At 39.9% G+C, this 13,239-nt stretch overlaps 1 protein-coding gene across 35 annotated transcripts in view; it reads right to left on the bottom strand.

Moving 5' to 3' along the window:
- RST1 (ARM repeat superfamily protein) overlaps window positions 1–13,239 on the bottom strand; it is a 71,269-nt gene that overhangs the window by 19,415 nt on the left and 38,615 nt on the right. For 21 of the 35 annotated variants that reach the window (XR_016052422.1, XR_016052421.1, XR_016052420.1 and 18 more), the window contains 6 exons: window positions 10,947–11,115; window positions 10,618–10,748; window positions 10,435–10,526; window positions 6,552–6,649; window positions 6,182–6,397; window positions 1,264–1,341 (listed from right to left, as the gene is read on the bottom strand). Coding sequence is in view for 26 of the 35 variants with exons in the window: in XM_011622310.3 (XP_011620612.1) it covers window positions 1,264–1,341; window positions 6,182–6,397; window positions 6,552–6,649; window positions 10,435–10,526; window positions 10,618–10,748; window positions 10,947–11,115 (784 nt within the window). In the remaining 9 variants the exon portion in view is untranslated. Of the gene's footprint in view, window positions 1–626; window positions 909–1,263; window positions 1,342–6,181; window positions 6,398–6,551; window positions 6,650–7,670; window positions 9,970–10,434; window positions 10,527–10,617; window positions 10,749–10,946; window positions 11,116–13,239 lie in introns of those variants that run through there. The other 14 variants (XR_016052424.1, XM_088862433.1, XM_088862423.1 and 11 more) reach the window with 7 other exon arrangements.

Raw genomic sequence — 13,239 nt, forward strand, 5'->3', positions numbered from 1 at the left:
TGCCTATATGGTGGCTAGATTCCTCGGCGGCCCAAAGCGCGAAGAAGGCACTTGCCAAAAAGTGAGGCTATAGATTGGCTTTATGAATATCTTTTTTTATTTGTATAAAAGAATAATGTTAATGTAAGCACCACGTGCAGTGGTTATTTATATAAATGTGCCACATTTATGCTTCTTTAAAGCACTGTCCCAAAGGTGATCAGTGGGCACCCAGATACTTGGGGGCCCTAATGCAGTAGTGCTGTTTGTTATATCGTGGGGAGGGAGGGAGGGAGAGGAGGGGGGGAGGGAGAGAGAGAGAGAGAGAGAGCATATGGGTCTGTATGTATGTGTGCGAGTGATAGAAAGAGGCCTCATATCAAACACTAGAAGTTCATCTTATTCTTTTAGTTTTTATATGAAATGGGATTGTGAGAGTGAGAGAGGGGTCACGCATCCAAACTTGGAGGTCCTTGTCTTCTTTTTCTTTTCTTTTTTTATGTAGAGACAGTTAGGGAGAGCAAATGGGTTTGTGTATGTGGACCTGTGTGTTTTTGTGAGCGTATATGAGTGTGTGTGTGTGTGTGTCTGTGTGTGTGTGTGTGTGTGTGTGTGTGTGTGTGAGAGAGAGAGAGAGAGAGAAGCACCTCATATTAAATTATGGGAGCCCCACTGAGGCCCTTTAGGCGGGGTGTGACTCAGAGGAGACAATGGAAAAAGAGTAGCATGTCAAGAAGGGGAAGACTCTGACAATGATAGCTTGGCATCCAATTCAGCTCATAGTGATGAAGATGGTGGTGGTGATGATCATGTGGAGGCTATGGACCATGACCATGAATCTCAGTTTGCAATGATTATAGAATGTCGTGAGAGATTCTAGTAGCTATTAACAATTCAGAAAGATGAGCCATAAGGTGGTCAACCCATAGCTGGAAATCATAGCACGTTGTCAAAACCTTTGGTATATTTGAAGCAAATACTACGTTGCCACCCATGAAGCACAACAAAAAAGAACAAAAGAGAGAGAGAGAGAGAGAGAGAGAGAGAGAGAGAGAGATAACTACCAAATTTCACCTTTTCTTCACAAGCAACCCATCTTAATTTGTTGAACAAATAGAAAATATATAGACCATGTGAAAGATTGCGACACGCATGACGGACGAGAAACAGGACTCGAGCACATCAGTATATAAAGGTATGTACAATCCATAGAAGCACCAATGATGACCTACAACATAACTTCCTATCAAATAATAAATTGTCAATGCAATGCGATATCATTACCATGCATAATGAACCAATGGCTAGAGCTATGTTTTCAGCTGCTCGAGGAATGGATCCCTCCGCTATCCTACAAAGAACCTATATGTGAGTGAAAAAAGTGGTTAGATTATTACACAACAAAATTGGGAAACAAATGTAACAAAAAGAACTTAAACACTATTGGCCTAATGAAACAATCAAAAACTGATTTCACCAGTATTAATTAATCATTTAAAAGAGAAAACATACAAGCATGTATCTATTGATATCTGACATCTCCATAGTACATCAGCAATACATTAAATGATAATAGGTTCTCGCTGATAGGAAGCCCATTCTTCATCACTCTTTAAAATGTCGAATATTGTCATACTTACCCTCACCGAAACCAAGTCAATTTGCAACCTGGAAAAGTTGATGAAAAGAGTTTATTATTTTTCTTGGCCTTTTGTCGGCAGCTAACTGTTCCTATAAGATAAGCAGTCCAAATGAAGGCCCAAAATTAGGGGAATTTGCACACAACCTGCCCCTAACAGTGACATCTCTCACTAATGCCAGAGACTGTGGAGCATAGCCTTGTTGTATCATTCCAAGTAAATGAACCATTATTCTGGACTAGCCTAGTGGAGTATTCCAAAGCCTAGATATTAGCCATGAGATCTCATTTACCCATTTTTCAATTTTATTTCTATCTAAACTAAGTGTTTTTTATGGAAAATGTTTTAAAGAATTTTTTAGAATTTTTGGGGATTTGTTGGATTTTCTAGAGTGAGAAAATGAGGTTTTTGAATTTGTTCAAGATAACTTCTAATCAAGGACAACTAGTAGGGGCCCCACAAACACCCTCATGTTGTTGATGTCAGCATGACATGAAAGCCCCTTGTGGTCCTCTTTAGGAATTTGGTGATTTGTTCATAAGAGCATTTTATAAGGTTTTAAATAAAAATTTGTGTTTTAAATTTTAGTGACTAATTTTATCTCATGCTTAATTAGCAGACATGTCAGCTTGATCACAATTGCATAAGGTTGAGGGCAAGCCTTGAAATATTGGCTTAAACCCTAAGTCTTAAATGGAAACCTTGTTATAACTTACCTCTTTGAATGACATCATCCTATTGGCTAAGCCCATGTAAAATCTACACAATGGCACAACGTGGTTAGATGATCCATTTGAATTATCCTATTTGAGTAATTAACAAAATATCAATTTGCAAATTGCCTAAGGGGCACACCCCTCCCCCTTCGGTTTTTTATTATTTTTAATAGTTTGGATGGGCATTTTTTGAATGAGAAAATGGCTTAAAGGAAATTTATTTTTAAGTCTTATGGACAATGTGGTAAATTCGCATAATCTGGGGTTTTAAGGAGTGATAATAGTGTAATATCACATCCCTTCATCTTGAAGGCTATATAAGGATGTTCACTTGGATCATGTCCCTCTCATGTACCATGGATGATGAGCATCAAGGGCTAAGATCATATCACCTATAATGTCACACCACCACTTGCCTATGAATACCTCCACTTAGCTTCATTTCCTACACAACCTAATCAGTGTTTTAAAATGCGGGATGGGGCCAAAAGTGTTGGGGGGACCGATGCAGAGATGCGGTCCGGATGCGGGTACATCGTGGCGATGCAGCCAATAAATATAAAAAATTCTAAAAAATCTAAAAAAATAGGTTAATGAATAGAAAAAAATATGGAGGTAATATGTGATAGCATGTATTTAGATTATTCATTAACTCTAAAAGTATTAGCTGGCAGAGATTTTGTATCTACTATCCCCTAATAGAAACTAGAAACTTGAAACTAGCTTCATAAAACATTCAACAATCAACAACCATAAGCACAAATCTGCAACCAAAACTTTAAAGTTACAAATTTTATAAACTCTTTAATCTTGGAAAGAGTCCATGAAGTTCTTCGAATCGATTTGTATACTTTTTATAAACTTTATAAATTTATAAAAATGTTGTAACTTTACAATATCAGAGCATTTATGAAGATCAATAAATTTTATAAACTAATTAATTTGTAACTTTATTGTATTTAGTCCATGAAACTCTTTAAAGTTCAAATTTTTATTTGAAAAGTACTGGGAAAAGTTCTTTGATTTGTAACTTTTAATCTTCATGGACTTCTAGTTTGTAGTATCTTGTACTACAAATAGAAAACTTCAACAAATAAAATTTGCGCCCAAAATTTTATTTTGATTCAATCGATCCAATAAAAGTCGCGGATGTGGCTGAAAAATGTTGTTTGGGTGGGGTTTAATACCCCCCTCCAACCTTTCCTCCCATTTCAAAGGTCAAAATGACATTATTGCCTTGCTTGAGGGGTACAGTTTTGAAAAAAATGGCGGACAGATTATGCAGCCTGATGCGGTCAATGCAGGATGCGTAGGGATGCGGCTCTGATATGGGTGCATCTTTCCAAACCGCATATGCAGGAAAGTGCAATGCGCTGGGTGGCGCATAGCGCCTGATGCGGCCACATTTTAAAACACTGAACCTGATTCACTTACAGAGAGAGAGTAAAGAGAGCTCGCACACCCCACTCCTTAGGCTCTTTCTTCTTCATCATTTTCTTCATCATGAAGAAGGGCGATAGTCATCACCATGTGTAGTCCCATTCAAAACATAACATCTAGTGAGGTAAACTCCGTAGCTTCTCTTCCATTTTGAAAGAGCTTCATCTTCATATCTTATGCTTGCAGTAAATTAGGAATTACAGTAGCCTTAGTTAGCAAGTTGTCTTTTCAAAAGCTAATTTTTACTGGTCAGCAATTCACCAATTTGAGCCATATATCAACTGTGGCTGAAAACACAAAGGGTAAGATCCATATAATATTGTGGCTCTCCATAGGAAGAGCTTCGACTTTGCATAAGGAGGGGTGAATAAGGCAGAAAAAAGTTGCAAAATGGAAACGGGTATGACCCATTGCCAGTTCAAATCCCTCCAATTGATTGCCCAAATAGTTGCAGCAGAGAGACAGTGCAAGAACAAAGGCTATATGTTTCTTCAGCCTCCAAACATAAGCAGCAATATTAGCGAGAGGAAAGCCTCTCCTTTGGAGATAATCAATTGTGTGGTTGCAATTGTGGATTGTAAGCCAGCCAAATGCATGGTCTCCTAGGGGGGCTATCCATACCTTTCTTAGTGGAAAACTCATTATAGGGGTGGCTGGGGGAGCTTTATAGAAGGAGAAAACAATGAAGGTTCGAGTATTGGGATGGGGTCATCCAAGTAACTTATCCGATGGATGTGCTTATGTCAAAATTTAATCAAACATTGTGGAGACTAGTAGGTTAGTGGTTTTGGAATTGTGAGGAGCCTAAAGATTGGCTTCCACACCAGGAGTTGTTGGAAGGATTCGAAATACTAACAACAGAAGCCAAAGGCAAGATTGAAATTAGGAAAAGATTTGGCCACCTCTCTGTAAGGTGGCAATCCACAATCCAGAGGTCCGTGTAGATGTTTCCACAGTTAACCTTGAACCTAATAGGAGACTGCAAAGATTATACAGAGGTAGAGATGCTTGTAATGATTCCCACAAACCAAGAAGTATCCCTTGTAAGGGAAATTCGGCGAATATTTGGGCCCAACAACCTTACACCAGAGACCATCAGGGTTGGTGGAATAATGCCACCACCACTTTCCAAGAACTGCGAGATTCACACATTCGAGGTTTCAAATACCTAAGCCAAGAAGGTGCTCAGGCATACAAACCTTTTCCCAAGCCACAAAATGAATCTTCTTGTGACTCCTGTATTCAGACCACAAGAATGCTTCCATGATCTTTTCCAGGGCGTGGGCGTTAACAAAATTGTGGGGCATCAAGAAGGGCAACATGTAGTAAATGGGGAGATTAAAGACCATAGCCTTGATGAGAGTGAAACAACCTCCTAGGACAAAAAATGAACCTCCCATATGACTAGCTTTCTATGGGAATTGTCAATGACAGTATCCCGCAGAGCCTTACTGGATATGCCTACACAAAGGGAAAGCCTATAGGGTGAATGTCAATAAGCTTGTCTAGAGGGATTCAGTAGCACAACCTTGTCTGGAGGCAATGAAAGAGGGTGAATGCCCATAAGCTTGGATTTTTTCCATATTGATAGGCATCATCATAGCAACTTCAAAGAACCTAAGGAACAGCCAAAGCATGTCAACTTTAGTTCAGGAGAGGCATTGGATAAAACAATTGTGCCATCTGAACATTGTTGGTCAGAGACAATGTACCCTCGACCATTTCAAGCCAGACAGGCGACCCCTGTTGTAAAGCATGGATATGACCTACTAAAAACTTCGGCCACAATCGCAAAGAGGAAGGGGTAGATGGGGTCATATTGGTGGAGCCCTTTGGAGGAGTGGAACTGGCCCTTGGGAAGCCATTAATAAGGGCCGAGAAGGCAATAGAGGATACACATCTATGGAGCCAACTCCTCCACCTCCGACCAAAGGCATGAGTCTCATGACCTGGTCAAGTATTGACATTGTAAGCCTTCTCCCAATCAAGCTTCAAGGTAAGGCCTAGTGCTTTGGAAAAGTGTTTAGATTGAATAACTTCACGGGCAACCAAGGCCCCATCAAGGATCTACTTTCATGACTTGTTCTTGGACGAGGCAGCAAAGCTATCCTTGATTTCTTTTCTCTTTTTTGTACTTTTCAGAGGAGAAAAGAGTGCATGTACAAGGTTTTGTGCATGATAGGAGAAATCAGTAAATGAAGCTGAAAATTTTTTGATATACAGAGCTAGCATGTGCCAACCATGCAAAAACCACTTTCCTACTAAGCAAGACAGAATTTGGTTTCATACACAACACGTCATGTCATCCATAAATAGAGTAAGGCACTATTTTATTAGAAAATAATTCAAAAACCTTGCTAATAAAGACAGCAGAGAGGGCATATGAGGAAGAGCTTGAAAAGAAACCTTAAGAATGCAATCGGCTGCCATTGTTGATCTTCTTTCATTGGTTCCAAACAGCTCTTCTGTATCAAAGAGCATGATTGCTCTTATCCAACGGGACATGAAAATCTGCCATGACTGAATCGCGAGCAATGCAAAAACAATATTCCTTGACAGATTCAGGGTTACTGTTATTTCCGTCACAACTCCCTCATATACATCTTGGAATTTCTGCAATTCCTTACCAAAGAGAAAAATAGCATGCGTCAATTTTGATGCACTTCTTACTTAAATATTTTGACGAGTGGATGATCTAACAAATCTGGATTTCAACATTAGCAGACTAGAAAAGTAAACTAGATTTTCATGTCAATTAAAAGAAAAGTAACCGAACCTTCTGCATCCCTCTGCCTTGGTGATATTTAGGTACAGGAAAGGCAAGGCAAAATAAAGCAGTGCCAGGGTAAATTCCAACCGCTGTATCTCTGTGTCCTGTAACTCATTCAGAAACCAATGGGAACAGGGAAAGGCAGATCAAAAAACGTTCACTGACAGCACAAAATCAGTTACAAAGATTAGAAAAATCAGAAGTACACACCCCTAGATGAAACAATCTAACTGGTAACAAACCCCCAAAACTTCATATACAATAGATACAGGGGACCAATTCACAAGTTTAACTATGAGAAAAAAAAACGAACTAAGAGCTTCATGCCCATTCAACGAAACACAAGCAAACATAAGAAGATACCTGAAATGTTTCATGACCTCATGGAACTGGCAAAATTGAGTTTCCCAAGAACATATAAGTTGTTTTAGAGGATTCACAACTGATTACACAACACACCAATGGAACTTGTGTCCAAAGTGATATATCAAAGAGGAAATTTTCAGTCACATGTAAGGGAAGTCTGTTCAAGCAATGGCCACAACTTTCATGGGATTCGCCATTAGGAAGGGCACATGCCCTATATGATTTGAAAATGCAACTTCGCTAGTTGCATGTGTAAGTTACAAGAAAAGACAACTTTGCTAGTTGCATGTGTAAGATACAAGAAAAGACAAGTCAAGGTTCAAGGTTCTCCTCATAAGGATTGCCTCGAATTATTGGCAGATGCCTACTTACATGCATATATTCATACATTGCGGTTAAACCCTGAGGAATCCTATGAGTTGGCTATGCACATGTTGAATTGAACTCTTTTACACAATAAGAAACTATGACTCGGAAGTCCCATGAAGGCTCACAGACCCTAATCAAGGACTCACAAAGTCCATGCATCTTTTTCCAGGGCTGGCAAAAAACTGAATGTCAATTACTTGGTTCTTGAACAAACCTTACCTCATCGGTCAATCCCCCATATGACAACCTTGCAATCCCCCAAAAATCAGAGCATTCTAAAAGGTGCCATCCTTAGGTGCTGACATAATATGATACAGATACCAATATCGGATACTCCTCAGATACTTCCAAATATGACAGATATAAATATATAAAAAGAATCGCACATACCTCACTTGTGGAACTCCAACTAAGTCTCCAGGACTCTAAGAAGTGCACACTAGCATGGACCCCGTGGCTCTTGGGCTCACAGATATGGGGAGCGACATCATGGCCGTCAAACGACGCGTGGTCAGTGTGGGAGCATGCGACCCCTACCGATGGGGAGGGTATTCGCGGGCCCCATGGTTCGAAACCCTTGCAAGAAGCCCCAAGACTTTGTGCAGGCATAACTTTTCGCTCTGATGTCGGCTCCCCCAAATGATTCTTCCCCTCTTCTAGAGGCCACTGGCATGGCATCTCACTATTCCTATTCGCCATCATCGCCAAAGTCTTCAATAGATTAATCTCTGGTAAGTACCGGAAACGCCTCCTTATAGGCTTCAAAATTGAATCCAATGGCCCTAAGATCACACATTTCCAATATGTTGATGCAACCGTCCTCTTCTGCGACGCCACAACCCAACAGGTCGACTCTCTGCTCCTTTCCTGAAATGCTTCAAAATGTCCAATTGATTTGAGTGAATATGGCCAAATCCAATATGATTGGAGTTTTAGTCGCAAGCCATGTTATGAATTGTATAGCGAATAGATGGGGTTGCAAAGTTAAAGACCTGCCATCATCCTATTTGGGCTTACCCGTGTGGATTGGCAGGCCCCATCAGCAGTAATGGAGCCATAACATCGATAATTTTGATCGAAGGCTCGCAGGATAGAAGGGAAGGTTCTTCTCGTTTGTGGATTGAATTACCCTTGTTAAGGGCCACCCTCTCCAATATCCCCATCTTCCATATATCCCTCTTCCACATGCCTTCCACAGTAGCTCTCTACCTCAAACAGCTCATGAAAAACTTTCTCTGGTCAGGCGAGGGAGGCAGAAAGTATCACCTAATCTCTCAGGCCAAAGTTTGTTCGCCTAAGTCCCGAGGGGACATGGGCATCCGCAACCTTAAATCTAACAACTTTGCCCTCCTGGGAAAATGGAGGTGGCGCTTCGCTACCCAAGATAAGCACCTGCAGCAAGAGGTCGTCCGGCACAAGTATTGCCGTGTGGATTTTTCTTGGCTTCCAAGTTGTAAGGCCAGCAGCATTCATCAGGTCCATGGGTATCTCTGCTCTGCAGCTACCCTTTCATAGCCAACATACGCTTCCGACCTTGGACTGGAAACATAATCGTTTTCTAGTCTGAATTTTGGATACCATTCCCCATTGAGGGACCAGTTCCACAACCTGTTCCTTTTAGCTAGAGACCTCCCAGGCGATTGTGACCGACCAATTCAGCATGCCCAGGGTATGGAATCCAAACTTCAAGAGGCCACTGGTGGACCACGAAAAGCCAGATTTCCTAACATCATCCTCCCTTCTTTAGTATCTTCCACCCACTCCAAGGCACTGATAAGATCATTTGGTCACTTGCTCCCTCAGGGGTCTTCTCAGTATCCTCCTTTTACCACACACTTCTACCCTTGTCGTCCTTGCCTGCCCCACCCCTCTATCACGGCCAAAAGCTTGGTCTCCCTTGTCCCTCCAAAAGTCCAACTCTTCAGCATGATAGCAATATCCGAGAGAGCCCTTACAATTGATCAGTTTCAAAGAAGGGGATTGCAAATTCCAAATAATGCACGATGTGAATACTGGAGGAAGAAACCAATGCACATCAATTTATCCACTGCAACCTCACAAGAACCCCTTAAGGCGATCTGTACAACTCTTCAACTGGTCGTAGGTGAGTCCGCCATCAAAACCCCACCTCTTTCGCTCTCTAATCCGCACCACGGTCAGAGTCAGAGATCCTCCCGCGGAGGGCATTCATGGCATCGACGTTGTCGGTCATTTGGATCAAAAGAAACAATAGGATATTTCACAGAGAGAAGACCACCATCGAGGTCTTGAAACACAGGGTCAAACCCTTAGTCATCTTTTGGGCAAAAGATGGCAATGCTGAATTTAAAGCCCATCTTCATTACTCGCGCCGCTCTCTAGAGACCACCAGAGCCCAGCCAATCCAAGCTCAACTTTGATGGCTGCTCCCTCCCCAACTCAGGCCCAAGCGGCATAGAGGGCATATTCAGAGACAAGGACAGCTGCACCCTCTTCTCATACTCATGTTTCATTGGATACACCAACTCCAATACGGTGGAGGCTTTAGCTCTCCTGAAAGGCCTTAGGAACTTCAACCCCAATTGAAGCCTAATGTTGATTTTCGAAGGACACTCAAAAAATGTATTGGCATGGGCCAAGAACCTCACCTTGCCCTTGGAGGCTGGACCATATTTTTTATCAGATTTTCCAAATTTACAGGCCTATTCACTTATTTAGGAGGCATACCTGGATGGTAGCCAATGCAGCAGCTGATGCCTTGCTAACGAGGAAGCCATACTAGCAAGAGCAACACACGCAGACACACAGGTGACCTTTTGAGCACCTTTTTGAGAACTTGATCCATTTTGTTCCATATACTGATTGTATTGAAATTTTTGGGCCCTTAGGGGAATTTAGTATAGGGCACTGGCCTGTGGGTTTCCTAATCTCTTATAATTTCTTTTATTCAATACAACTCCCAACATATTGAAAAAAAAATGTACAGAAGACTCCTTTGATACTGTCCTGTGATAAATTTACAAATTGACATCTATCACAAAAGTGACAAAACTATGTTACATAAACAGCAAGTAAGTATTAAGAACTTTTGAAAAACTTTAACATCATAAACAAAGTACCATTAGTGTCCACTAGATTCTGAATTTATTATCACCAATTCATAACTTAGTGTTACCTGAAGAAAAGAAAACTTGTGGGAGGACACTCAACAACTTTTCAACTTTTTTCACCAAAAGTTTCTTTTCCCTTCCGAAGCGTCTTCGATTTCTGCAAAAAAGGGATAGAAATAATCATCAATTGCAGCTCAATCACTTCCATAGGTTAATGACATACAAGTAGTTCAGTAAGGAATACAGACACATGTTCATAGGCCATGATCTTGATTTCCAGTTCTTCAATGGCCCTAAGTACTTGTGGATCAGATTCAGATAGAAGCCAATCCACTTTCTGGCTCAGAAAGTCAGGAATGGTTTGCTGAATATGCCCAACCTGAAAACAATTGGCAAGGCATTAGCAAGAGAGAGAGAGAGAGAGAGAGAGAGAGAGAGAAGAGGCATTATTTGAATTGCTGCTGAAAAGAGATAACCAACAAACAAAATAATAGAAATATTTAATTACTATTTTGTAGCGCAACTAGTGCAAGCAAACTATATAGCAGATTAAATTAGAATCAGCAACAAAAAGTACCTCATAATGGTTCAAGCTTTTAAATGCAGAGACCCGTGCCTTTACCCATCTATCTCCATAGCCTATATGCCTTGAGGTTGCAATTTCCACAAGAATTTGCAAAATGCTCTTTGAAGGTTCAGGATATGCCTCGACATCAGTTGCGGCCCATCTTAGAAGAATGCATAAGCTTCAACAATATTACAAGATTTAGGATAATTCTCTCTTTCAAATAGATTTGTAACAGCAATAAAGAATAGTACAATATTCTGAAAAAAAACTCGCAACACTGAACAACAATAAATAAGGCACTGCATGGCTGCACCAAAAATCCTGAAATTATATTTCGTAATGCATGATATTCGTGATTTTGACATTTTGGATATTGTGTTTGACAGCCCAAAGTCCTATCGTATAATTTCACGATATGTGCCCAAAAATTAGGATTTATTTGATAAGCTCGGGAAAAAAAATCACAATATTTAAAAGTGCAATAAAGGTACAGCTGACTTTCCTTTCTTTTTTAATCATGCATTATAATAATATTCTTCTGTTTTGACTGTCTAAGTATGTTACAATTTTCAATAGGATAGAAATATGTGATTGTTTAACTGACAATTTAGTAAATTATTTTTCATTAATTATTTTCTTATTTATAATTCTAGGAACAGATTTGATCATAACCAAGACCCCCAGCCTCCTCTCTCTCTCTCTCTCTCTCTCTCTCTCTCTCTCTCTCTCTCTCTCTCTCTCTCTCTCTCTCTCAAAAAAAATAAAAAAAATAAATAAACTTACAACATTCAGCATGACAGAATTTCTAAAGTTCGGCATAACAATCACATACGATTCTATTCATGAAAGAGGCCACAATTCTGACTAAAACCATGAACAAAAACATGCAAACAAAGCTCCATCCAAGAGAATCAAGTGCAATAAATGCCCTAAAATTTTACCTCCCACACCCAATTTATTTGTTTTCCTCAACGATAATAATCAATTCACATTTATTTTGGAATCTTTTCTGTTTATTGCATTGTACGGGCACTTGTAAGTAAAATTTGTGAGTCTTGATAAAAGAAAAAGAAAATTTTTGAATTTATACACCAGATAGTTCCAACTTTCAGATGTTGCAATGCGATAATCTCGTAATCCCTTAAAGAACATGTTTGGAACACCAACTCTATGATTAAAGTTCCAAAACCACTTTATTATAGATACCTAGAGATTTGCACATTAATGTACAAAAACATTCCTACTTGTACCTCAATCACAATCTGGAGAAAAAGCAGCCATCAAAATGGTTCACTTCCTCTTAGTGTTTTTAAATTAATGGATTTCCATCACGATTAAGGGATTTTGACATGGTTGCATAGGTTATAACATTCTCAATTGCTTTCATATGGGTGGCTGCTCTTCCTGCCCATTGTAATTGAGGGACATGTAGGAATACTTTTACGCACTGCAAAAAATTCCATCAATATCAAAATGGACCGATTCAACACTTGGTCAAATGGTCAGTTTGATACCTTGAACACTTCTTACAGTGATGACTAGACTCTATCCTTGCCACATCTGTCTTCTATCAATGAACACTCATTCAGAAATGCACAATAGCTATTATCCCCCTTAATCTAGGAATCATTCAAACAATATCTCCTTGCCATATCTGACACATCAGTCTTCTATTTTTTTATTTTCTTCTTTTACTATTCACTGATCAATTTTATTTTGTGAAAAAAGAAAGTTCTTCTTTTGGCTTGATTTACAACCATGTTCTTTCTCCATTATTGTTGATTTTTACTTGTTTGAGGTTCGGGAAAAAGTAGATTTAATTTCCCCCATTTCTTTCCTGCATCAACTACTCACCAAAATCTTTACATTGTTCGTGAAACCCAAATAAACCAGTTTCTATCGCCCACTTCATCTTTGAGGACTTTACCACCAAATATTATGTTTAAATTGTTGGCCCAGCAATTTGGTCTTTTCCCAATGTCTTCCTATAACATAGCTAGGGCCCATTTCTCCAATTTAACTTGCATTGTTTTTCTTTCTTTGGTGAAGTTTCAGTCTGCTATCCACAACAGGCACATCCATTGCTGTCACCCATCGCTTCCTCTGAGAAGACGACAGCCTCCTCCCCTCTCAACCACTCTCTCCAATCCTCTCTCCACTCATTAGGGGGCGGCACTAAGGACGACACTCGTTCTATGGAGGACCAGTTACCATGCAGCATATTTAACCTATTGATTATCTCTCCCACACATCATGAAATAAGCTACAGTACCATCTACTGTATGCTTGGCATTATAAGCTA

The sequence above is a fragment of the Amborella trichopoda genome, chromosome 3 (assembly GCF_054954075.1).
Source record: "Amborella trichopoda isolate Santa Cruz 75 chromosome 3, AtrichopodaSantaCruz75HAP2 v2.0, whole genome shotgun sequence".
Taxonomy (NCBI): Eukaryota; Viridiplantae; Streptophyta; class Magnoliopsida; order Amborellales; family Amborellaceae; genus Amborella; species Amborella trichopoda.